The sequence below is a fragment of the Haemaphysalis longicornis genome, unplaced genomic scaffold (genome assembly GCF_048455015.1).
Source record: "Haemaphysalis longicornis isolate Haplotype H1 unplaced genomic scaffold, Haemaphysalis longicornis Haplotype H1 scaffold_9, whole genome shotgun sequence".
Taxonomy (NCBI): domain Eukaryota; kingdom Metazoa; phylum Arthropoda; class Arachnida; order Ixodida; family Ixodidae; genus Haemaphysalis; species Haemaphysalis longicornis.
In genome coordinates, this window is record NW_027526460.1 from 123,840,672 (window position 1) to 123,866,647 (window position 25,976).

At 47.7% G+C, this 25,976-nt stretch overlaps 1 protein-coding gene across 1 annotated transcript in view; it reads right to left on the reverse strand.

Annotated features, from left to right (window-relative positions):
* The window catches only part of LOC144153411 (alkaline phosphatase, tissue-nonspecific isozyme-like), a 107,953-nt gene that overhangs the window by 71,190 nt on the left and 10,787 nt on the right, over nucleotides 1–25,976 (reverse strand). Inside the window, exons 3-5 of the mRNA XM_077685059.1 lie at nucleotides 22,494–22,668; nucleotides 13,001–13,173; nucleotides 6,753–6,927 (exon numbers count right to left, since the gene is read on the reverse strand). Of these exons, the coding sequence (XP_077541185.1) occupies nucleotides 6,753–6,927; nucleotides 13,001–13,173; nucleotides 22,494–22,668 (523 nt within the window). The remainder of the gene's footprint in view (nucleotides 1–6,752; nucleotides 6,928–13,000; nucleotides 13,174–22,493; nucleotides 22,669–25,976) is intronic.

Below are 25,976 nucleotides of genomic sequence, written 5' to 3' on the forward strand. Positions count from 1 at the left end.
GCTAATTGTCATATAATTTGTTTCGGTATAGTTTCACTTAAACAAGCGTTAGAGCCACTTTCTCTAATGGTATTCCCTCCGAACATTGACGTGATTCACTGTGCAACACTCGATGTGGGAAAGCCATCTTCCAAAAAACAAGATTACAGCGATCCCCTTAAAGTCTGCTTCACCTCCTAACACAAATAAATTGCTGGCAAGATATTTTAGGGCGCAGCCCTTTGGCGCCCGTGAACGATGGGAAGACCAACGAGTGAAAGAAAGCAAAGGAGAAGAATGTCGCGAAGTTGGGAGGGGAGGGCGGTTCGCCGTGGCCGCGCGAGCCAGTGCTCTCCGAAAGTGTGCGGTGGGGGAAGGGAAGGGACGGTATGCTGTGCCCGCAAGAGGCGCTCGACGCTTGGCGAAAACGTGAGGGGGACGTTCGCATGACAATGATGTGCGTTCGTAAGGCGCAGTTTGCGGTCCCTTCCTGAGACGCACTTCGCGCCGGCGCCGCAGAGGCTCACCGTCGAGAGAACCCACGAGTGAGTGCTGCCCCAGCGCACTGCAGCCATCAGCAGTTAGGGCTGAACTGCAAGTGACGCAACCGGCCGTCCGCATCTGCAGCGGCTGTGAAGGAAAGTTTGACATCCACCTAAATGCAGCCATACGGTTGCAAATGAAAGCTATACGCCTCGAGCGCGGCCTGTAGGGGCGCCACTGAAATCCCCCTAGCGGCCCGTTTCGAAAGCAGGCGCGGGAGTCCGCGCCCCGCTCCCCAGTGCCGCCGCTGCTTTTGCGGCACGTTCACGATTGAGATTTACCGTTTGTGGGCGTTTGAAATTCATGTTTGTGTGGAGCAGTCACTCTGTTCGCAAATGGGGTGTGTTTACGAGAGTGTAAATGTTTCCGACGCGATCTTAGTGTGGTATTTTCGGTCTGTATAAGCGCCAGGTGTGTGTCACAGGCCAGCGTCGCGGAACCGGCGTATGATGAAGCCGATTCTAGTTACACTGACCTGAATTTACTAGGCGTGTCTCCGTAACAACCGGTTCCTCAGATGTTCATGCTACGGCTATACACTACGATTTAAATCGGTTTTGTGCGCTTACATAATCAGCGGAGCACTCATACCTGACAGCACACCAGTTACGTCTGCCAATATTATACCTCAGATATTGATCACCACCATTTACAAGCCAGTCTGTTTTAATTTCGGGAATATTCAACAAAAGTACGATGGACAATGCATAATTATGCTCGGGGATCAGCACACGACAGAGTCGTCTTGTCGTGAGGTGCGTGCCCGCAGACCTTCATTTGCTACATATATCCTGTGCGAGCAGCGCGGAGACGGGTTTACAATATAATCCGCGTCCGCGACTAAATGCTTCTTCGAAATATTGTCATATGGCACAGGGAGCCTGCAGAATAAACCAGAAACTGAAATCAGAGGGCCTTATCACATACCACACTCTTCCAACGACACATTTCATCGCTTGTTGAACAGCCTACCCGGTATACTTCCAAAAATGCGTCCGCCGTACGGTCAGCTTTTCGTTGAAGTAGAAAAACAAAAGGAAACTGAACGCGAGATTTATGTGTGGGATTACTAAAACGTTCATTGCTTGATTCCGCTCCGCATTTGTACACGGCGTCCCCCTCCCTGACCCCCCCCCCCTACCAATTTCTCGCGAAATAGCACGTGCATTTCGCATATAGTTGGTCTAGTGAAACCTACCTGGCTTAAGCTTAGACGAACGTCTTTAGCATGCCAGATGCTGTACTGTTTTTATTTTTTTCATTTCCGTTAGAGCTATTATGTTTCTAAATTCCTAATTGGCACATCATTTATTTTTCTGTGGTTTCATTTCCTTGGTTCTTGCTATATGGCATGTGTGGGCACATATTTAACGACGCACAGGCTTGGAATATACTTTACATTTTCGCATGGTTTATATTCTTATAAAAGGCATAAGTTATTGTCCGGGATTGGGTAATCACATTCCCGAAGCATATTTTTCTGCGGCGTATATATGCGAAACGAAGCCGCATTCGTTGTCCACGCTGCAAAATGAAGCCAACCTCTCATTGTGTCAGTATCAGGTCTAAACGAGGCGTCAGTAGAATTCATTTGTGCCTGATGTTTTGGAGGTGACATGGGTGATATGTTGCTGCCGTCGCCGACGCCCGGAAGAGCGGCGACGAAGCGCGCAGAACCGCGTCCCCGGGTAGCTCTTGCAGGCGATCGCGTACTCTACGAAGACGCAGCTGCTTTTTAAGTGACCTAAACGTACTCTTTGCCTATATTCGTCACCATAACAAGTTTTTTTAGGGCGCGGAAAGGCGAAAAGAAGCGAAATAGAACCAAAACACTGCACGAGCCCCTATCAGTCACGCAGCGCAAATCCCGTCAACGCCGCGGAGAAGCGGCGGCAGGCGGCGAAGCGATCGCGAAGCTCGAGGCGTATACAGCTTTCTGAGAAACTTCGCAGTTGAAGAAAAATTCGTCCTGGTCAGGACCAGGACGAACTTTTCTTCAACACCAGGACGAACTTTTCTTCAACTGCGAAGTTTCTCAGAAAGCTGTATAGCTTTCATTTGCAGCCGTATGGCTGCATTTAGGTGGATGTCAAACTTTCCTTCACAGAAACTTACTCCGCCTTGGGGATTTTCCCTAAATCTGGTCGATTAACATCTGCAGCGGCTGTTGTGGAACGCGCACATGCGCTTTCAGCCAGTTCATACTGAGCAATGAGCGACGCAACTGGTGGAACTGCGTCGTCTGTCGCTGCTGCTAAACGAGCTGTCCGAACAGCTGCGGCTGATTATCGCATTAGGGACTATCGTAATCTCCATCTAATTTTTAAAGGAAATATAAGCCGTCTTGTATTATAATATGAAGGACCTAGGACCTTTTTAATTTTATATGATTTTTGTATGCGCCGGTGGTGTGGCGCGCAGTTTTACGATCCCGGGTACTGAGTGGGTTCCGCAACGTGGCGCTACGCTCGCTAGCGATTCTTGTCTACATCGCTCTGTTACCGGATACGATCTGCTGGATTCTAGCCATAGACAGCTGTGCTGCAACAATGCGGAAGAAGACCCTATAAAATGACTCAAAGGGTGTGAAGATATTGCTATAAGGCGGCAAAACAAATGAGGCGATTGATGCATCTCCTACTATATATAAGTCGGCCATCAGCGAGCCCGAGAAAGGCCTCGCGTCGCGGACATCATCTTTGTCGGTAGAGTAGACCACAGCGGTACGTAACATTTCTTTCTTTGCATTCGTCTCGTGACAACGCCACCGCGTAAAGGGTGACTGTCCCGGTTGAACCGCAGTGGCCTGGTGGGTGCAGTGAGGACGAAGTATTAGATGGAGGTAAGGCAGTACCCCTTGCCGCCACAGATGACGATGTTCACCTGGGTGTTCAGTGCCCCCGAAGAACATGCCCGCCGAGGCAACGAAGCAACACCCTGGGAGACGCGCTAAGAATTGCGGTGAGGAATGTCATCGTCCTAAGGGTAGGTTGCGGCTGGTCGCGTCGGCTGGTTTGACAGGTCTCGGAGGTTCATAAGCTGGGGGCACGGGGCTGGAAATTGGGCACGTTCATGGATCACCGGTGCTTGGGTGGGTCGGCGCGATCCAAGCTCCTTGTAGTTATCGCCGAGAGGCCGAGAGGGGATGAAGCTGAGGGGACAGATGTGGATAGACACCGCACACTCCACCAAAGCTATTACGGGAAGACCAATTCTATCACAAAGCTGTATACAAGGTAGCAGAGTTTGCAGTCATCGCGTACTTCTAGGAGTTCACGCAAGCCTAGGCGAGTAGCAACGTCGCGGTCTTTTTTCACTTCTACGCCCTCGAAGCACATCGATGTTTTGTTAGCTCCTTCGGGGCTCATACGTCCATCTTTCAGGTGCAGAGCCAGCACAGATCGCTCCAAATGTCTGATCTGCTCAGAACACAGGCCAAAAAGCTCGGCACCGTATGTTTACAACGTCACTTAAATACCTGCCACTTTGTTTCTTCTCTATTATTAAGTGTGAATACACTTTATAAGCGACCCCAAACCATCCACCGCCGGCGGCGGCGTCCGCAGTGCTCCTCTATAAAGAAACAGCATCCGGCGCCAGGTTTCGATCCGCGGACTTTGCGGCCGCAGCGCGACGCTCTACCGATCAGGCCACGGACGCAACGGTGATATCAGTGTTGACGCGCCTTATATCTTTAACGCATTCAAACTACGTCGTCAGCGGCGTGCGTTGGCGACTCAGCGGCGTTATAGCGGCTTGATAACTGCGTGGTGTACACGTGATACTACAAACCCGATGGAAGAGATGGAAGAGAAGGCGGCGAGGCGGTGTGCTGCGGGGGCCGAGCGCAAGCGCCGCAAGCGGGCCGACAACCGTGCATTCGCACTTTCACATTCTCCCCCTCGGGGAAATGCGGGGGAATTTTAGAAATGTTCTACGTGAGTACCCTGTCCTAGGTATATTATAGGTTTTATGTGGAGGGACTGCCAAGATGTAGTTATTTTTTTATCGACCGAGCAAGTAACAATGCCTTTAGCGCCAAAGTATTGCACGTCCAACGTCCTTAATGATAAATTGGGTGCTTGAAATGTTATGCTTCACTTCACTTACCCCATATTAGTGCTGGTCTCTCAAGGGACTGAGGCATCAACATAAGCTCGTACCTAATGTGAGGCATAAATTCGTTCTATAAAGGCCCACAGAACGGCGTATTTTCGCACTCAAAACTTCACTCGCAACGTCACCAAACAGTTAGCAATACTGCTTAGTGAGCAGGACTACACGAGTAAGTCGTCTGTAAAAACTAGAACTATTCGTCCACAGTGAAGGCGTGACACAAAGTACCCCAAACACAGGGGCTCTTGAAGGCGGGTGCTGGGGGTACTTTTGTCATATCTTGAAGGCTGGTGCTTTTGTTATATCTTGAAGATATGACTAAAGGTTGAAATTTTAGTCCCATTGCATGAGCAGAATTGTTGCTCTGGCTTGGCCCATGATCTAACGTACATATACTTTTTTCGGTTGTTTAAATTTACAAATATCCTGTGCGCTTCGGGGAGTGCAAGCTGGCACGTGAGTATTTTTTATGACACGCAGCTTGCGACAGTACGTCGCTTCATATCCTCAACACCTGCATCCACATTCTGTCGTTCAAGGTATACTGACGTCAGTCGCAAGAGCGCAGTGCCCTCTTAACGGCTCTGTTTTCATGCAAGAGTCCTTTTTGCGCCAGCGCGTGAATTTACACTTCCTTGTCTCTAGTAACCTGCTACTGTCAAATTATCATCACTTCAGTTTTAATGTTCTTCTAAGTAGGAGAAAATCATTTTCTTCCCGGACCTTAATTTGGTATATCGATTGTATCTCACGTGAAGTAACTTGAAAATGCAATTCGAGTACCACGCAGAAAGTATCATTGTTCTTCAGTAACCAAACATAACAGCCCTAATCATTACACTATCTTGAATAAAACACTACGTGTTTGATTCTAGATCCACTTGAAAAGTTAGGGGTGACCTCTGTGGAAACAAACTGTTCCTTTCATGCGCCAAAAAAACAATTTAGACTGTCGAACCTCAAAATCATCATCGTGATCACCATCACTACCATCATCATCGATGGTTTTAAGCCACCAACCTTCAAAAAACTTCCGAAGCCTCTGCGAAGCAAATAATACCGGGCCATCTCCGCTAACGTGATACCTGGGGAGGGGCAAAGCATACAGTGTATAAATGCGTTCTTGGCGCCTTAGCGTTTTTGCACGCGGAGATTAAACCGTTTGGGGGGAGGGGGTACGCAGTTTTGCTGTAAAATTCTCGCATCTTTGAAGCACGCAGCGTTCTAGCGCGAAGCTTTGGAAAACGAGTGTCCCGGTGTTTTAGTACCGTGACGACATGAGGCGAGATACGACGACGGCGACGACACAAGACGCCCACAGCCCGAAGTCCTAAGTGGCTTCGCCCGTAATATTGTTCACCATGAACGCTTAAATCAGAGCTATCAAATAGTCAACGGAAGCGACTGCCCTAGTACCCCACTTCGGTTCAACAGCGCTGATGCCGATGTAAATAGTAGTTATGTTTTCAATGTTTGAGAAGCATTGTTCTGAAGTTTTAAAGCGTTATTTTTTTTGCCCGGTTGTGAAGAAGGGATATGGCACTTTTTTAAAGCTCTGCCATTTGATAAAATTTGAAAAACGAGGGATTGACTCGCCGTTCTGTGTAACAATCTTCAAATATCTGAAACACGGCCTGCCGTGGGCAGAAGTCGTGCTGCTCTAAATCCCGGACGTGTCTAGAAGTGTGTAGAAAGCTGTTGTGGTAAGGAAGGGCGAAGAAATATAAGAACTTTAAAGACGCCGCTGGTTTGAAAAATATTTCAGGCGATACGCGAGATTTCAAAATGCCAACTCTTTTTAGCAATAACTGCTCGGTGTGTCTGCACCCGTATGGGTAGGCCGAAGATGCCAGAATTTCCCACATGGCATGACGTATCCCTACAGTGGGTATAAAGTTCCTGTATTAGTACGAGTTCGGATCACACCGCGGCTCACTCTTTAAGTGATCACAGAACCTAAACCTAAATGTCATGGTTTAAAGGCTGCACAGGTTGCGCACTTGCGTGTTAATTTATACAAAAGTCAACACAACTTCTGTCATCACTACCGTGAAAAGCAGCATCACGAATTAAGCAAAAATTGCTGGCAACGACAAAAATCATGCCTGCTTCACCTAGCAAATGGTCGAACTCGTTCGCGTCCGCAGCGAGCAGCTGGTTCCTGGATGAAATAAACTTGCGTCTCCCGCCGGCGCTCTCCCATAGCTTGATGAGGTCCGGTTTGCCGGTCCGATCTCCGCCCGCCGTGTCGTTCGACCAGAAGTAAGACCGACCGCCACCGAGGACGACCTGAAGGATATGGGACAAGCACGAACAATCGGAACATGCCGAAGGCAGCAGCCATTGTCTGCACCTGCCATCTGCAGTAATGCAATAAGCAGAACACTCAGGCCCGTATTCATTACTCTTGGCAGCAGCTGCTGCGGAATATTCTTGCTTACTTAGTTGGAAAGTACATTTAGGAGAATTCCCAAGCACGGAGGGCACAGTACAAACAACCATGATTATATTTTGAGTTTAACACGGGGAGGGAGAGGATGGCCACTAATCGGAAACAAAGGAAACAGTCATCCTTTTGAAAGGGCGAAGGGAAAAAGAAGCTGCGCTCGCCAAAATGTAACAATATTCAGACACGTGAAAAAAAAAATAGCGGTGGCTTAGCTCGGCTATGCCAGGACATACGTAGCGTGAGCTAAGGTTCAGCTTGTTATTCTTAGCTTTCCAAGTTGTCTAGGATTAGCTTGATTACCATGCTTACAGCTGCTTCAATTACACACACACGGTATACGCATTATGTGACACGTATATTTATCACGCGGCTCCGACGCGGCGTCACCAATCGCCCAGAGCTAATCTGGTTCCACAGGCGCACGCCAGTGTTGCTGCGACGCACGAGCCATCGGTTCCACACCCGGCCACACCTCGCATGATCATCAAGTGGACCGGGCCCCCACGTACAAAACGGAGGTGGGCGCAGACGCAGGGCGCGTGGGGCGTGTGAGAGACGCCGGGCCGTGAGCAACGTTCTGTGCGTCGTGTGACGTCACTTCTCCTCGCGCATGCGCAGCACGGCTCTACAGGAGCCACGCGAAACTACTCAACCTCGGCCAATGTAGCTCACGCTACTAAATTGATATGTTAGTGCGTAGGAAATACGGAAGTTAGAGAAAGAGTGCGCTCGCTTTAAATTACCTTGGGCGACGCGTTTTAGAGGGCCTGCCGTCTTATCAAAAGCATGGTCTTATCAGAACGAAATGAAAGTACAGGATTCGTAGTCTAGCGCTTTCCTAAGTTTTACAGGGAAAGCAGGTTTGACAGTGTGGCTCCACGAAAAACATCCTCCCCGCCGATTCCTTATATATCACGGCATAGTCAGCAAGTCTGAATTTAGCTGATTGCACATATGTTTATACTGCCAACCTCTGGGTGCAGAATCTCGAAAAATTCATTACGGGGAAGATTTTAAATTTTGACATTCCATGAAAACAGCGCTGAGGAAGGTGGCGTGGTTACAGTACTTGCTGCGGCAGCGCCGAACGAAGCACGTAGGTTTCTTCTGCACATTACAGATAAGTTGAGGTTGTTGATTTGCATTAAACAGTGAAACAATTTCTTTTGATAACTGTGCAACGCGGACCCGAATCGGGCTTGTATATATGTACTACAGAGTCATTTCACTTCGTGTGCTTTGCAGCTGTTATGTGCAAAGATAAAATGTGAACCTTTTTGCAATAGCAATGCGAATATGTCCACGCGTATTTTAGTGCTTTAAAAATGCGAACTGCAGTTACAATTGCAAAGGATGGATTATGGTACCTTTCATTTTAGCTGTAAAAGCCTTGCGCTGCACTTCAGTATTAAATGCGGAATCACTTCTATGTCGACTCAAAAACGAAACTCGTTTGCTCGCCGCACTACCAAATCATATATATAGAAAAAGCAGTAAGGCCTTTACGTTTTTACACTATTTTTATTGCGATAGTATACCTGATGGCATCATGACTACGTTACAGGTAAAGTTAGCTCCCGTTTCGCGAAGAAACGCAAGGAGTGAGCGGTGGTGGGGTCACCATATCCACTATTGGAGGTCAGGTGGTCTGCCATGGTGGAGGACTGTGCCTCGAAGGTGTGTTTTGGCCGCTTTCAATGAAGGTCACGTCCAGAGCAGGTGTTCTTGGTCCGCATCTTCAGCAAAAGCCGTTCAAAAGGGGCAGTTCTGTACGAACGGGGCATGGTAGCGTGGTGGCCACTCCCGGGTAACAGCGGGAGAGAGGGCTACGCCAACACGAAGTCTTCGCAGCAAGACCTCCTCCCAGCGAGCGAGTCTACTAGAGAGGTCCGTTTCACACCGTGTAATTAGAGCTCGTGTGGCACGACGAAGGTCTTTCTTCTGTTGGAGAAACTGTCCTGGGGCGTCTCTTGTCAGTAATGGCAATGGTCGTGGAACGGATGCAGGGTGGCAGGCACCATCCGCCGCAATGTGAGCGGGGAGTGTATTTCGCCGGACGCATGAGAGCCGAAGAGGGCGGGGGTACGTATCCAGTATATCATGAATGTCCCTCGCGATAGCTGTGTTGTAATTTACCCGACGTAAATCACGTATGACCGCCGTGGAGTGTGTATAAATTTCTAAATTCGTACAATTTACCGCCTATATTGTGCCTTAAAATGCCTTAGATTTGCGCGCAGCTGACAACGCGGCGTTAAAGAGCATTGCTCTTTGTATCCACCCATGGCGTCTTTTGTGGAGGCATTACACAAGAAGCGGTAAGGTTACAACATTTTCATATCAAACTCATATTTTAATGCAGTAGAGTTAGCAATTTTGAAAAATGAATGTTGCTGCACGTGGATAAAAAATTTATTGTGGAAAGTAATATTACACACATGCACAAATTATTAAGACGAGGAATACTGGCACGCAAGCTTGCGGAGAATAACAGCAAGTATGGAGACGATGGTGTTGTGAAGAGAATCTAATAAATTTACCTTGTGAAGCGCCAAGATGTTAAAAATCATCGAATATTACCAAAATGAACTTGTGGCTGCAATGTTTATTGAATAATTTAGAGATAACGTCGGGGTTTGGAAAGGTAAGTGCAAAACAGTAGTGCTGCGAATATATTTGTTTGAAACCAAATCAGAACCACCGAAAGCAAGTCAGAAGATCCGTAAGAATTTTCACTATTTGTGGATAACAGCAGCCGCCCTTGTCATGCGTGGATCAGACTGTTGAAATGAAATGAAACGTTATTCCCACTTGCTACCCTACAGTACAAGATAGGACGCACGGGGAAAAGCTGCAAACAACGCAGCTGGAAAATGCCGCACGCCGAACCCGACAGCATGTTTATGTATATTTCACTATATATATTCGCCGAACCACATTGTAACATCTACGTAGTATGCCATTCGATGAAAAGGATAAACGCATGTCACGAAACACACTTGCATGAAAACAAACAAAATTAACACAGGCATACAAAAGAAGCCCAGAACAGAGCATACCACGCACAGCATAAAACATAAAAAAGCACATGATAAAATACAGCATCAGGTGTTCGCTGCCCGTACAATTGGTACTTCACAAAACTTTTATGCAGTCTCAGAATAATTCACAGTGGGTCGAAAAGATGAAGAATAGAGTACAATTTTTTCTTGGAAGTTTTTGTAAGCAGGTATTACTTTCAAGATGCTTTGTATACGAAGGTAAAATATAGCACAATGACTGTGCGCGATAATTTGTTCGGGAAAACGGAAATAACCACGCCAGCGGCTCTCGTGCATTGTAATACGATGCATGACGTGCGAGTTGAAGCATGGAAATAAATTACTAATTTTTTCTTGATATTGCATTTTTATAGGTGGTATTCATTGAAAAGTTTAGGTGTCAAATTTTTCGCTTGGCAACACTGGAAACTGCCACGGACATAGCCGCTGCTCCACGGACGTGGCGCTGCTTGTGCCGATCCGCCCGCACGCCGAATAAAAAAAACGTGCGTCGTTGACTCCGTTTCAACCCCATTCTCAAGGGTGCTGTCAACAGAGATGTTATTAATCACACTGACATTGGACTCGAGGCATTACTTCACCATCGGTGGGGTAGATTTTGGAACGTCCAGCACAAATCACGGACAAGTGCCCCCATCCCGCGGAGCCCGACGTAACTAGTGACGGCGCACTCGCATGGTTGCCTGCATGCGTGCCTTGCTAGTGAATACAAGCTATGCATGCATAGCAATCTAAATGCGTATAATGCAGAAACTCTAAGTAACTGATATTTAGGGAAATAGTGTTCTGTATGCATTGTAAAACTAAATACCGTACACAGCAAGCACGTAACAAAAGGGAGGAGCTTTGCGGCTGTCCTCACTGCCTCGCATGCGTAATTATGTGAACGGCAATTAAACTTCACAGTTCGATATCGCGTAGTAGCGACGCGCTAGGAGAATTCTGCCAAATGAAACTGCCTAGAAAAACAATTGCGTCTACCTTTTTATTACAAACGTGCTGCTTACTACGGCCACCAAAAAAGTTAATTATTCAATTTTAGTTGTTTGAGCCACCGACGTCAATGCTTACTACCTCATTCTTTTCCCCCTTGGCGCTTTATCTCACTGCAGAGATGGTCGTCATCTGTCGACTCAACTCATCCGTGTATATCTCGAGAGCAAGGTCATTTGCCTCGAGTTCCCTAATTAATGTTTTTTTTTTTTTTTTTCAGCAGGGCCGTCTCTGCTGACCTGCATTTCCTAAAACTAAACTGACACCCTGAAAGCATGGAATGTTTAGATTGGAAACTGTTTATTCTGAAATATAGATGATCTTTTCTAAACCGTTGGATAATACTGGCAGGATAGAAACTGGTCTTGAACTGGGAAACACAGAAATACTTCTACCTTTATGTATAGCAACACATTTCGCAATCTGCATTTGTCAGATGATTATCACTTCCAAAAAATATGAAGGAAGCCCGCACTTATAGCAACAAAGATGAAGTAAAGGTCGTTACGGCGGCGAAGCAGAAGCAAATCGGCTGCAATCGTTAAACCGCCGTGATGGTCGTAAAGGTAGCGTATAGCTTCGCTACCGTCAAGTCTTACGCGTCAATGTGAGCTTCCTAAATTTTTTTTTTCTTTGCCACCTCGTCAATGTGAGCATCGTACATTTTTTTCTTTGCCGCTTCAAGAACACCACTACGTTTACCTCGGTGAATGAACTGAACGATGAGGGTTTTACTCGTTCGGTCATTTCGGACCGGTACACGATGGCATTCATCGACGTCGCAGGGCGAAATGCGGTCTTCAATGAAGTTTCCTAGCTCAGTTAGGATATCAAAGAGGTTTATCATTTTGCGCAGTGGTATGCCCTTAATTTCAACGCTCGCGATTCTTGAGTTTAATAAAGAAAAAAAAACTGTTAAATTTCTAAAGCAACATAGTCCCGAACGACCTACAATTAAAAAGGGAAAATTGCACAGCTTGAAATAAAGTGTAAACTGAAATCGAGGGTTGGACGGAAACTCGTCTGGTCAGGAAAACACGACAATAAAAACTGGCACTGACCAAGATTGTTTGAAATCCCCTCCCCCCCCCCCAAAAAAAAAAAAAAAAAAAACGTTTCGGCTCCCGTATGGGTGCCTTGTTCACAACAAGGCTGAGTTGTCATGGAGCGCGCCAAGCTGGGTTCAGATTGTGAACAAGGCACCCGTACGGGAGCCGAAACGTTGTTTTTTTGGGGGATTTTAAACATTCTTGGCCGGTGCAAGTTTTTATTGTTAAAGTGTAAACTATGCTTTTGCAAAGCAACCTGTAGGAAGCTGTAAGAGGCTCCCTGAATTTTATTGTTTTCTTGTTGCGGACGGCAATCGCAGCGCTTTGCTTTAACCTGTACGAAATACCAACTGCCGTAACAGCAAATTAAAGTTTTCATTAGGCTTCCCGTTTTACGCCGCAGCTTCTGGCAGTGCAAAAAGTTTGAAATGCATGTTCTGTCGCTAAAAGTACGTGTGAGGAGGATCAAACTTCCAAAGTTTGAACATGCTCTCCCTGGGTTCCCTCCATCGGACGAAGCGACTGGCTGTGTTACAGCGTTGGGATCACGAACAACATAACCCCAACTATACGAGCTGCGTCTCTTAGTTTCGATAACAAAGCAACACGGTAGGCCGTTTGAAAGACAGGCATGTTATGGAATGGAAGCTTCCAATACAGAACTATGAACCGAGCCAGCCCGAATTCATGACAAAAGAGGTGTACAACACTGCGAGGGTCTCCACGTGGTGCTGTTAGTGCTCGGATCAAAGTGCACTTATATGATATTCAGTACACGGCACCTGCAAGATCGTTTCATGCTCACTCACTGTGAAGCTTTTCCCGGGTTCGTCCTCTACGAGCTGCCGCGCGATACTCTTGCAGGTAGACTTGTTGGTCTTTTTGGACGTTTTTTCCCAGACTCGATCGGGCGAATGTGCATACGCAGAGGCCGGCGTTGCGTGCGTGATGCGGGTGTTGGTCACAAGGCCGGTAGCCCTGCCTGCAATCGTCGGGGGAGATCAAGCACACGCCTGTAAGCTCTGTGAGCCTTGTCAATGCACAAACACCTCGCTGCTTTGCAGCTACGCAAGTAGCTTTGTCAAGGACTTCACATGAGCACGTATCTCTTGAAGCACCTGTTTTGTTACACTGAACCGGCAAAGTGTAAAAACTATTGCGGTTTTCTTTTGATCTGTGCGCCTGTACGAATACTTGTTGCTAGCAGACCCTTCGATTCTAAACCTGCGTATTGAACTACAAAAACAGTGGAAGTTCGCGTCTAAGGTATCTCGGCACCTACAGAGTGAACATCCCTCTGGGTGTCCTTGTTGTTTAAGCTGAGTAAACGTCTTTATCGCAATACTCTCGTAGAAATCACTGTAGGGTTTACATTAACTTCCTTGCCCATTCCCTAGCAGGGTAAGTGCCATCTGTGAGGTTTTTTATAAGCCGCGATGAGGTTTTGTGTTTAAATATGGCGTGTCGCCGCCCGTCGACGCATAGGGCTTAACACACTGCATCTTGGCGCGCTCCATGACAATAACCACCTTTAATCCGCAAGCAGCGACTATATACAAGCGTGAACAGTGGTGCCATTTATTGAGTGCATTGATACCCGGGAGGCCGTCTAGTATAAAAGCACCACACCACATGTATCTCCTCAGTAATTAATGACACTAAATGCGGGCATACCGAAAGAGTCACTGTCCGTGACGGTACAAGCATAGTAGAGTCGCTTCTGATAACCACGTAATCAGGTCACTGTGATTAGTAGTGTCAATGCACACAGTCCCTGAACCTCAATGGTGGTCTTCGCTCTCGTCGCGGTCCCGCTTAGTGAATTTCCAGGCAGTGGGGCTTGGTGTACGTGGAAGAATCGCTGACCCCAGTGGTTATGGAGACCCTATAGCTTCGAGCAATAATATAGTTTGGGACATGGTGCTCCGTGTCGTTGATGATCTTGTCTGAGCTCTGGTGTTGCCTAGCGACCTCTCAGTGTCCATGCCCCTCCGCAGCAATTTTTGCCCAGTCCCTGCTTCTTCGTGCACACCTCCCTTGGGCAGAAGAGTCGCCAGCTGAGACGTGTTACACGGACGCCGTACTTGAAGTGGAATGGGTTGTGGAAGTCCGCGCTTGGCTGGCCAATAACATGTAACAAATTCCTCATGTGGCGGCTATAAAGCTACACTGCTAGGAAGAGGCCACTGGCGCAGTGGGATATGGCCCGGGAAATGCTCCGGTAACAGTGTCCTTGATGGGTCTTTGCTCCAGGAAAGCTAGTTGTAATATGTTTTGAGGACATTGTCGAACCTTCCTCCCAACTGACTTGAGGGTAGTAAACTACCGAGAAGAAATGCTTAGTGCTCTGGCCTACCAAGAAGCACTCGAATTCACTCGATGGAAACTGCCCGCCGTGATGCCAGATTAGTTCAGTAAGGTAACCCTTTTGGGCACACCAGAAAAAGGAAGTTTGTCACTGCGCGAGAAGCGCTGTTGCTACAGAACGCAATCTCGGGCCACCTGGAGTAGTCTGCCATCGCGACGATGAACTTACAGTCCGCCAGTGCATGTTGAAACGGGCCGTAATCTCTATTGACACTCTGCCCCTGGGTCTGTCAGAAAGCGGGAGAGACAAGTGGTGCATGCGGGCTCTTGACACTCTTGTCTGAGGCTTGGCAGATCTTGCAGATTCGGATGGCGGCATCAACCTGCTTGTAAAGGCACGGCCACCAGTTGTTTTCCTTAGTGTGCTGCTTAGTTTTCATGATTTCCGGACGGTATGGGTGGACTAACTGGAAGAGGGCATGTGTTGGCAGGTACAACACCACGTTGTTTGCGCGAAAACAAGCCTGTACTACTGTGAGCTCATGTCGTACTTCATAGCACGGTGCCAATTCTGGGGCAAGACTATTGCGTGTTGGCCACGATGACTGGACATATTGCATTGCCTGCCGTAGTATGCCATCGCCGCGGTGGCAGGGTGAAGATTATTTCAATATACACAAGGTGCAACAAAGGCCACGACCTGTTTATCAACCTGCTAGCCACCCGCTGTTTCAGGAACTGGGAGTCTGGATATGGCTTCGTATACTTGGTTGCAGGTTCTGCTGCAGCAATGTTTTTTGAATATGGGTCCACCTTGCGATACAAAGCGGCCGTTGTCCTGCGCTGCGGGAGGAAAGCAGAGCAACCAATCAGACTTTGGTGGTCTGTTCGTTAAATGGCCTACCACAAAGACAAACGCGCCATGCCTCAAAAGCCCCCGAACCGGAAAGGACCTCCCGCCCTCTAGCAGAGCATTTTCCTTCTGTCGCTCTTAAAGGGACAATGAAGTGATTTGTAAACATTGCGGGATTACTAGCGCAACTTGTAGTCCGGAGTCCATAGGCCATGTTTCGACCACTCTGAGCGCGTTTACGCGAATTAATTTAGTAGAAAAATCAATTCGAAAATGCTGTCCTCCTCTCTGCAGCACCCTCGCCCATTTTCTGAGGCGTTTTCGTGTGACGTCAGGGGAGATTAGCTGGCAATTGGCTGCGCTACTGCACGGCTCGCCGACCTTTCGACGGAGTCAGTCGGCCCAGCTTTTAGTCCGCCGGCCGCCGACAGGTCTTCGCAGTTCGCTCGCTCACTTGAAAATAAGCCACAACAGGTTTGTGAATGGAAGAATGTGCCTTTACTTAGTTTGTACACTGTATCAAGCTCCGAGTCCGGGTCGCTCCACACAAGCGCTGTACAAGTGCACATGCGACACTTCGCTGACTTGTACACTAGTAGGAAAAGCTAAGGCCACTTGAAGGCGGGAGAACAGCCAGCGAAGTCATTATTATTATTATTATTTACAAATACTGCCGGCCCTATTCGGGCCCAAGCAGGAGTGGGTACATACATAGCACAGATACAACAATTACAACTACCGCTAACATATATTTCATTAGAATAAAAAAAAATGTGCTTCGCAATTCGAAACACATTAACACAGCAGTAATAAAATATGTACACAGGTCAATGCAACACAATACACAAGAGTAATATAACAGTAATAAACATGTACATACAGCGATGGAATACATAAAGAAATTAAGTACTACACATAAATGAAAAACGAATGCAGAAAGCAGCTGCCTTTATTGCGCAAAAAAAAAATTATTGGTCAAAGGAAAGGTTGTTTGCGAGCTGAATGAACGATTCTGTTGTATTAGCGTTACCTACTTCTTCGGCTAATTTATTCCATAGTGAAAGTGCATGCGGAAAAAGAGAATATTGATGTACGTTAATGTTACTAAATGGTTGCCTAACTGTTTTGCTGTGGTTTGTACTATCAGACCGCATGGGGGGCTCACTCAAGTAACTTTCACGAGGTATTTTGCAGTGACCGTGGTACAGCTGATATAAAAGCTTAATACGAGACACAGTTCTGCAATGAGCTAGTTTTTTCAATTTTGCCCTGTCGCAAAGAACGGACACGCTGGAAAAACGCACCTGGAGTATATAAACCGCAAGGCTAAATTTTGCACTCTTTCTATTTTCTTGATTAAGTATTTTTGATGCGGGCTACATATCAGATCCGCATATTATAATTTCAATATTCAATATTGGTACTAAGGAAATAAAATCAACTGAAACTTTTACCGTGCAGCGCAAAATTGGGGAGCAGGAAGCACATTTTGCGCTGGGTGAACAAGCACAGCGGTCAGCAGCACGACCACACATCTGCGAACGCTTTGCGTCTAAGAAATGCAATTGCTAGATGTGAGATATTATGGAAGTTTGGGGGACGCTTACTGCACGACCACTATACAACAAGTATTCACCTAAGTCGCCTGAAATGCCAAAACTAAATAAAAGAATAAACTGGTTTAACATTATATAGCTCATATATCAAACCTCTCCAGCACTGCCCCGTGGCCGAGTCAAGAGCTGCGCGAGAAGGCTGACAATTGGAGGGGCTCTGGTTTATCCATGTTCGCAAGGGCAAACGTATGCAACGTATTTCTTGCCAGCAAATTGTGGTACGTGATGCAAGTTCTACATTGTTCGCGAGTGAATGTGCAGAAACTTCACCGCGTGTTCGCGGTGTTTGTTTGGGCCTCAAGTTGGGAGAGAAGTAGCCGAACAAATCTTTTCAGGCGAGTTCAGGAAGGTGGGCTAGGGCTGACCCACTTGTTCGTGCGACAGCTTGTTAACAGGTTTTTATTTTTTCGCGATGTACGCGATCCTTTTTTGAGGACTGTCTGTCAGTTGCGGCTCGGGCGAGTTCTGCCCAATTTTGTTGTGACGAGCGGCCGCATGAGTGGTGGTCTCCATGGCTATTTAAAGGAAGTAGTCGACGCGGTGAGGTTTCTGAGCGTGCGTTTTTCAAAAGAGTATTTGAGTACTGTTACACGGAGGAAATTGTATAATGAGGTACGTAGCGTTATCCTTCCTGTTCCTATGTACCGAGCCTTATACGCTGGAGGCCCTGGGCAAAACGTTCTTAAGCGCGTGAAGAAAATGTTAGTACCGTCAGGGGTGAAGTCTTTCTTTTTTAAACTTCACACCAACACATTAACCACAAAGACATGGATGGAAGAAAGGGGCCTGTTTGTTCCGTGGGGTACGCACTGTACACTGTGTAAAAAGCCAGAAACAGTAGATCACGTGTTCTTACATTGTTGGGAAGGTGTTTTCTTCTGGGACGTTCTTCAGAGGACTATGCGCAAGGAGCTCCCCCTGAGCCCACACGGAATCCGTTACCTGGCAGTGGGTGACGATGATGGTATGCCATTGGACATGATAATGTTGTTGGGCCTCCAGAGTATTTGGCGAGCACGCTCGGCTTATGTCTACAGCGATGTAGACGCTCGGTCGTCGCGGGTGTATTTCGGGGAATATATTTCAAGGTATATAGAAGAACAGAAATTGCATGAATGTGTGCCGGAATGGCTTACAAGTGTCGAGCCACTGGCAACGTTAAAACCCTTTTAAATGACAACGCCAGCCCTGGTCGGGTTGGTGGCGGTTTTTTTTTCTTTTTTTCCAGTTTAGTGTCATTCATGTGTTGAACCCTGCATGTATTATGTTGTAAAGTGCAAACCTGGCAATAAAAAAAAAAAAAAAAGCCCCGTGGCCGAGTGGTCTAAAGCGCCAGGATTATTGACTTGCAAGTAGCAAGATCGAATCCCCGAGGGTACATGCTTTTTTTTTGGAAGTTAATTTTTTCGTCTGCGGCCGATGTATTCTAAACTGGGTTCACCATTTTGGGGCCGTAAGGTTCACTGCTCCACGAGCGAGTTTGCAGAACGCGTGCAGACGGACGCTGACGCGCTAGCGAGTTCCCGTTGGCGTGTTGTTGCCACAAGCACCGACTACTTGCGGGCAGTGGGCATAAGCAGACCCTTGGCCTGGTGCGAACAACCTTTTTACAATACAGGCATAAGTGAGGCAAGCTCCGAATATGCGGGAAAAGCGCATGGCACTTGAGCGTCTGCGGTGACGCGGAGGGCGTTCATCCACTGCGTAGGCCTCGGCTAGTGATTGCGAAGAGTCCAAGCCGTCCTGGGAGGCTTATCTTAGGCATTTTACAGCCGACAACATGGCAGACGCGCGGTGCGACGATTACTGAGATATCGGGAATGCCCATCGAACGATGCCGTCGGATGTCAAGCATGTTGGTTTACAGGACTGAAACCGAAACTTGTTTGAATTCTAACCAATCACGGTGCGTCTCCTCCCGTCGTCACAGCCTTTAGTTGGTGCGGCCGCCACAAACCGGGCATGGTAATTTTTCTTTCGCGCTTTGTTAAGTAATTACCGACTTGTCAACCGGATAAACGATGAAAAGTGCGGTAATTTGAGCCAGTCTACGCAGTGCAAGCAACACCGGGAGGTTGACAAATTCACTTCAGTGTTCCTTTATTGTCGGCTAGGGAAATCGCACCGTCTGCACACGGTATCCCTCCGCTTGCTACAGTGCGGAACCGAGACCGTACGCCGAGTAATCTGTTGCGACAATGACCGGCAGCGTCGGGTCAAACATTTGGTGGAGCTTGTGAGATGTTGAATTCTTCCAGAGAGCAACTCTCAAGTGGCTGCTCCTGAGTTTTGCAACGTTCCTGGCCACCGTCTTGCGATGTAACCGACAACATGGGGGACACCGAAGAGAGAGAAGGAAGAGGAAGGTGGAGGAGGCGAGTATGGCGAAAGTGTGAGAAGGAATGAGAAGTACCGCGAGTGCAGCGCGAGGCTTGCTCCGCGGCTGTGACCCGCAACACGATGACGCCGAAGTAGCGCGCACAGTCGTGCGTTCGCCGATGACGTGACCCCTTCCTGAGAGAAAAAAAAAAAACTGGCAGCGTATCTGCTCCTATCGTTGCAAACGTCGTCAAAAGACGATAGCCTTTGTAGACGTTTGCCAAGGAAATGCTCCCATTTGCTTTCCCGCTCACCTCTCATGCTGTTCCTGTTCCGTCGAGTTCATCCCAACGTAAACACACTAAAGGTTTGCTCAAGGCGATTTGAATTTACCGCGTTCCACTGCTACATGCCGGTTTCTCGATGCCAGCGCGACAGCACGGCGGATACGCGCGTGAATCGAGGCGGCCGACTTCAAGGTTTATAGAACCGCGTTTCCGTGCTCCACGTGCGTTCCAAGCAGAACGTGGAACCTAGCTTTTGGAACCTTTTGTTGCTGTTGCTGTGTGATTTCTCATATGCCGCCAGGAGGAGGCGCGGGCAACAGCAGGAGGCGGTTTTCTGCAGTAGATATGGAATATTACTTGCTATGGAAAAACCACGCATCCATGAAATTTTTAATAAAGAAACACTGAATATATCGCTTGTGTAATCATTTTCGGTCTTAAATTTGCGTAATGTCTTCTTCATGGCCAAGCAGTTGACAAGTATGAACATATAAACCGGGCTTAGACGCACACCTTTGCCTGTGAGTATATACGACTATTGCGCAGAATACATTTTACTTTGGCCGGGTGTCTGAATCGAGCCACAGACAGACAGACAGACAGACGGACAGACAGAGAGACAGACAGATACACCAAAATTTCTGGGTTTAAGTAGCCCAAGAAAGACTATCGTCTTTAAAAGTTCTTTGTCTGCCGCTGCAGCTAAACGAGTAGCCCGAGCGGAGCCTCTGCGCCGCCGACGCCAGGATACTGAGTTGCGCGTCGCCAAGGCACCAGCTATGCGCCGCAGCTGAGAGGACTCTGCAGTTGGCGCTGCGTTCAAATTTTGCTTTAGGCAATATTGTTATGTGGAGCCAATTCTTTACTTTAGCGAAGCGTTTTCAGGCGACGTCATGCCAGTCGAAATGTACGTTATTGCGTAGTAAATTGCGCATTGACTCTACTTCTCCTGCCAGTCGCGGCACGCAAACGACAGAAACAAAAAAAGTAAGAAACGCCATTTGACCCGATGTGCGTAAACTGCGCCGCTCCATCCCGGATGAGCTTCAAAAGTCCCTCATTTATTTCTGAAGTACATACTCTTCGGAACTTGCGCTTTCGGAATTATTACGGTCCGCGGAAAAATGTTTTGTCGACATTGCTTTCTCAAGCTCTTCGCGCTGTTGGTTCTGTCAATTATACCACTTTAAGCTATCAATCCCCAAACCTGGGCTGACTGGGTATTTTAACCATGCCCTCGCCGATATCCTCGTGTTATGTTTAAGTCCTGACGACGAGAACTCACTGTTTTAGCTTTAGCCGCATATGCGTGTAGTGCAGCCACAAAACGCTCCACTGGCTTCCCGCCGTTCTTCCGAGTTGTCGGCCATGTGCCGTTCTAGACGGAACTTTATTTTCTGCATCCACCTTTCCTTGCTCTAGCAGTCGTTACAAGCCAATATTTGTCTCATATGTTGGACACTAACGCCACCCAGCACGGTTAAGTATTGAAGTCTGACCAGAAGAACGAAAGTCTCATCGTGATGGCACGCATTGTACTGTTTTTTTTTTCCACCAGGTAATGTAGACTGGTCTGCGTGCATCGGGATTTTTATCAGCCCTACAGCGTTGTGGAGCAGACCTCTCCAGTGAACTACAGGATGTCTCCTACTCGCACCATGCGTGACCGTCGTTGCCGTGGACCTATATTTGTACATGTATCAACCCCTCAAACCGATTCATACGCGTCCTAAAACAATGTTGGCACTGGTATTATCGTCTTTTTCTACCAGTATGTTTCGTTCTTTCGTTCCCGCCCGGCACCTGATCATCACAGTATCACATTCAAGCACCACAGACCTTCTCCATCGCCATTCTCGCGCTTTCACCGTCATAGTTTTTGGCAACGGCTTTCTCGACGAAATTTCGCCCTCATTAAACGCTTCCTCGCAAACTCCCTGGTCTGAATCTCTCGATATCGTTATTGCTTCCAATAAGTGAACATCGAAAGAGATGAAGGAACAGAGAATGGTGGCAGGGGGAGGAAGCAAGCAGCCGAATAATAGCCCACCCTTGTGGTCATTATGTTAATTGCTCTCTTTATCATCTTATTATCCTGTTAGTATCTTAAGTTAAGCCTTAAAATGCCCTCTTGGCTGCTTCTGAATTCTTCACTCCAGTGCGGTGCCCCAATGCAACTCAGAATAAGTGTTTTTCCTGGCCTTAGGGGGCTATAAGCCATACCGAAGTACGCGCAAGAAACATTTCTAGAAAAGTGAGCAAAAATACGTAGCTGAAACACACAATTCGTTAGGATTCAAAAGCCTTCGATTGTCCGAGGCTCGGTTTTATTGTGAATACTTTTGAAACAAAACCAGGAGTAATACCGCCAGGCTGTTCAATACGATAGCGCAGGGGTTTTCGCGGGCTTATTTATTGATTATGTCGTTTATTGCGCTGACGCTATAGGCGATGAGGCCCTCCGTAGCCGAGGGCTCCGGATTAATTTTGGACCACCTGGGGATCTTTCGCGAAATCTGGAACACATGGGCGTTTTTGCTTTTCGCCTCTACCAAAAAAGCGGCCGCCGTGGACGGGAATCGAACCCGCGTGCTTAGGCTCAACAGCACAAAGCTTTGACCGCTGAGCCAGCACGGCGCGTGCGGTGCTATTTCAATAGACTCTAACATTATGGAGGATAGTATTCTTACTCCAAGTCGCACACCGTTATTTATTTAGTACTCCTTGAGTGGGAATTACACAGTTTCATACGGAAGCTATACTGCTTCTGACCAAATGTGCTTTTTTTTCTGTTTTGGCAGCGCCTCGTCCTTCAACCACTTGGTTCATATTTTCTATCGCTTCATTCCTTCTTATTGCTCTCCTCGACCAAGATTTCGCGTCGCTGTCCTCGCGTTCAGTTACAGGCGGCAGGACGCACCTTTTTCCACCGCCCTGTGGAGGAACGATTTGAGCTCGTTGCCGGCGGCCGAGTCGCACTCGGAATGATTTGCGATGGGAGACAGTCCGATTATCTTGATCTTGGTCTTGACGCCCGTAAAGAGCGCCGTCGCCGAAGCGCCGCTGTCCACAACCTGGCGGTCGACCGCGTACGTCTGCGGTACGAAAAGACAACGTGAGCAGATCCCTAATGTTCGATGCCTGCAGTAGTTTCCAACACAAAAATCTAGCCAGGCGAAAGCATGTTGTGAACCTCCTATCTGTGAACCTCCCACGTCGACTATACAGAGCCGCTGTCTTAAACGTACTCACGTGCCTCATCCTTTAGGCCCACAGGGTCAGAACAGGAGGCCTTGTTTAAAAGAATTGTATAACATTTGTTTAAAAAATGGCAGAAGAGACGCATAGGTCTGGAATGGACGTAACGCGAAGCTTTCATCTTGGCACATACCTGGGTTGAAACGAACTTGCGTGTGGCATGTTCTTGAAGTGATGTTGTGCTTGGCGTAGTTTCCGATTTTTACTTAACGTTGAGCAGTTGGGAAGAGAAACGTTCAACATCTCATTCTCTCCTCCAAACAGGCCCCCTGCTCCAATCGCAGAATGCGGCGAAGGGGGTGTGATGCGGGGGGCGCGGGGGGGTGCTTACTCTAGCATCCGTTGCTCCGCAAGACGCTTCCCCGGCCGGATCCTCGGGCTCGTACGGGTAAGGGAGTTTTAGCTGACCGTTTTTCACGGTACGCTCCGCTCCGATAGCAAGCGAGCGCGCCACGCCACACTGCGCATGCGTGGCGAGCTTGGCCGCGAACGCCATAGGCTCCGGTTGCGCTGAGCGGGCCGCCGAAACCGGAGCGGACCATCGAAAACGGTCAGCTAAAACTCTCTAATAATGGCCTTCTTTTCATCGGGACACAGCAAAGCGTGACATTTTTTTTCTTTTTTCCTCGTGTGGTTCTTCCTTGGGCCACTTACGCCACATTTACGCAGGCAAATGGCCATCACCTTGAAATAGGGCAACGAATTTCACGGACCGTCGGCGCAGTGAAATCGCATTGAATTCGCAGCAGGCGCAGTTTCGCACAACGCGCGGTTTCAAACTGTTTCTAGAAAACAACGACTTTACTGTCTTCTAGTCAGCGACAACGTAGCACAAAAATAACTTCCCGCATTTTGGTTTTATGTTTGGCAATAAGATAACAATTATTTGGCTTAACAGCAACATAAGAGGCCAGTACAAGCCTCTTCATAACAAAGAACCCAACGTAAGGCATTTGTCCACAACCCTCCTACCGAGCTAGTGGGTCACGTGATCAAATTTGATTAAAAAATAACAAAGGAAAACTGTTTGTTTTGTTCACTCCTCGGCTGATTAAGTTCGAGCTTCACGAATGAGTGAATCGGCGGCGTCTGTACGCTGTTCCGTCATCAGGCGTAGGCTGTCCTTACCGTGTCATACAACCGATGATCACGACCGTGTTTTTGTCTCGCCATAAACTTGTGACATAGCAGCAGACGATAGCGTGGCGGCGGTGATGGTCGGGAAGGCGATAATGCAACAAAACTTGCATTGAAGCCGAGAGTTAAAGTATGTTACTAAGCTAAATTGAAAGAAATAAATACGTACGGCAAAAAATATTGTGGGATTTTCTTTAGTCTAACTTTCGCCTTTCGCTCCTTTTTGGATCGACCTTGCTTGATCGCCTTGTGAAGGAATGTATTTTTCGTGCGGGCGCAGCTGCCGTCCTAATTTATATAAGATATGCTAAGTGTCTTGATATCCTTTATGGGCAATATTTGATAGCTTGGTTGCGATCTTTATAAGTTAAGCGTCAAATCACACTGCATGTCGTCACCGCTATATGTGCACATGTCACTGATTGCTTACGTTTTGCTTACGCAAAAAGCATAGCGACTTCACTGTCATTTTATGAAACGAGAACAGGGCCCCTGGCCTCTGCGATGCTCAGGCCACGTTCAGACTACGTGCGCTACGTACGCATCGTCCGTACGGACCGTAAGTTTGTTCGGACTACCGTTGCTTTGAGAGCGTAATGTACGCAACGTTTGTTCCAGCAGGGGCGTAAATGTTGGAGGGTCCGCAACTTTTACGACAAGCACGAGGTCGCGAGTTCGATTCCCGGCCGCGGCGGCCGCTTTTCTGATGGAGGCGAAAAGCAAAAACGCCCGTGTGTACGAGATTTCGGCGCACGATAAAGATCCCCAGGTGGTCAAAATTAATCCGGAGCCCTCCACTACGGCGCGCCTCATCGCCTGCGTTGCGTCGGCGCGTTAAACCCTACAATCAATCAATCAATCAATCAATCAATCAATCAATCAATCAATCAATCAATCAATCAATCAATCAATCAATCAATCAATCAATCAATCAATCAATCAATCAATCAATCAATCAATCAATCAATCAATCAATCAATCAATCAATCAATCAATCAATCAATCAATCAATCAACTTTTACGACAAGCACAGATGCGGTTGTTACGGCGCCGCCAATCGGCAGAGCAGTTTCGGTTTTCACTTTCCGGTCACGGGCCTTCCGGCTTCCCCAGACGATTTTTCATCTGGTGACCGCCATCGCAGGCATCCGCCGATGCAACGCCCTTCCGTGCGTGCGTCCCTTGCAGTTTGCCGGTCGTGTGTCGTTGTGTGGTGTAGACTGGTCGTGGCTGAAGATGAATAGTGCGGAAGCCTCTTCGCTGTTCAGCGATGAGTTGCTGATTGAAGAAGTGAGACAGAGACCGATACTGTATGACCAACGCCTGAAAACGTGCGGGACAAGCAGCTGCAAAACGACGCCTGGTTTGAGATTATAGCGTATTGAAACAAAGCAGTAGGTGTTAATTTTTGCACTTGAGGATTACCAAGTGACGATCAAACGCTTCCATTTATCAAGAAAAGAGTGATCTAGGTGCAGAGCGAGGATTGACAGTGATGACGACGGTGCGCAGTCCGTTTTGTTGCAGTGCATACTTGCCGCCGATGCGCTCGCCGGCGTAGTCTCGAGTGCGGCGCCTACAACGATGGTTTTATGTTAAGGGCCGTCTAGGCGTTTTGCATGCGTTATTTTGCAGCGTTGCGCTCGGTACGTGAAGGGATGGATTCAGTCCCTGAAGTTGTCGTACAATTTCGGGGTTCGTTGCGTTCGAATCTCCGCCAGAGCTTGCACAGAATAGCGAGTTGTAGCTTGCCCCAGCCGTGGGTCGGGAGTCAAACCGTCAACCAACACACGCAAAAGTGTCTGTGGCAGTGGGTCACACTATGAATGTCTATGCGGACCGGCAACGCTATCGCATTGCCACGACAGCGATTAAAGTGACCCCTTTGTTTTGTTGTTACCATCGCGCCGAACTCAAGCTGTCTTGCCGTGAAAATTTTTTTCGAGTTAATACTACGGCTGCCTGCACAAATTTCCATAAACCTCATGTTGGGCTGCAAAAAATTAGC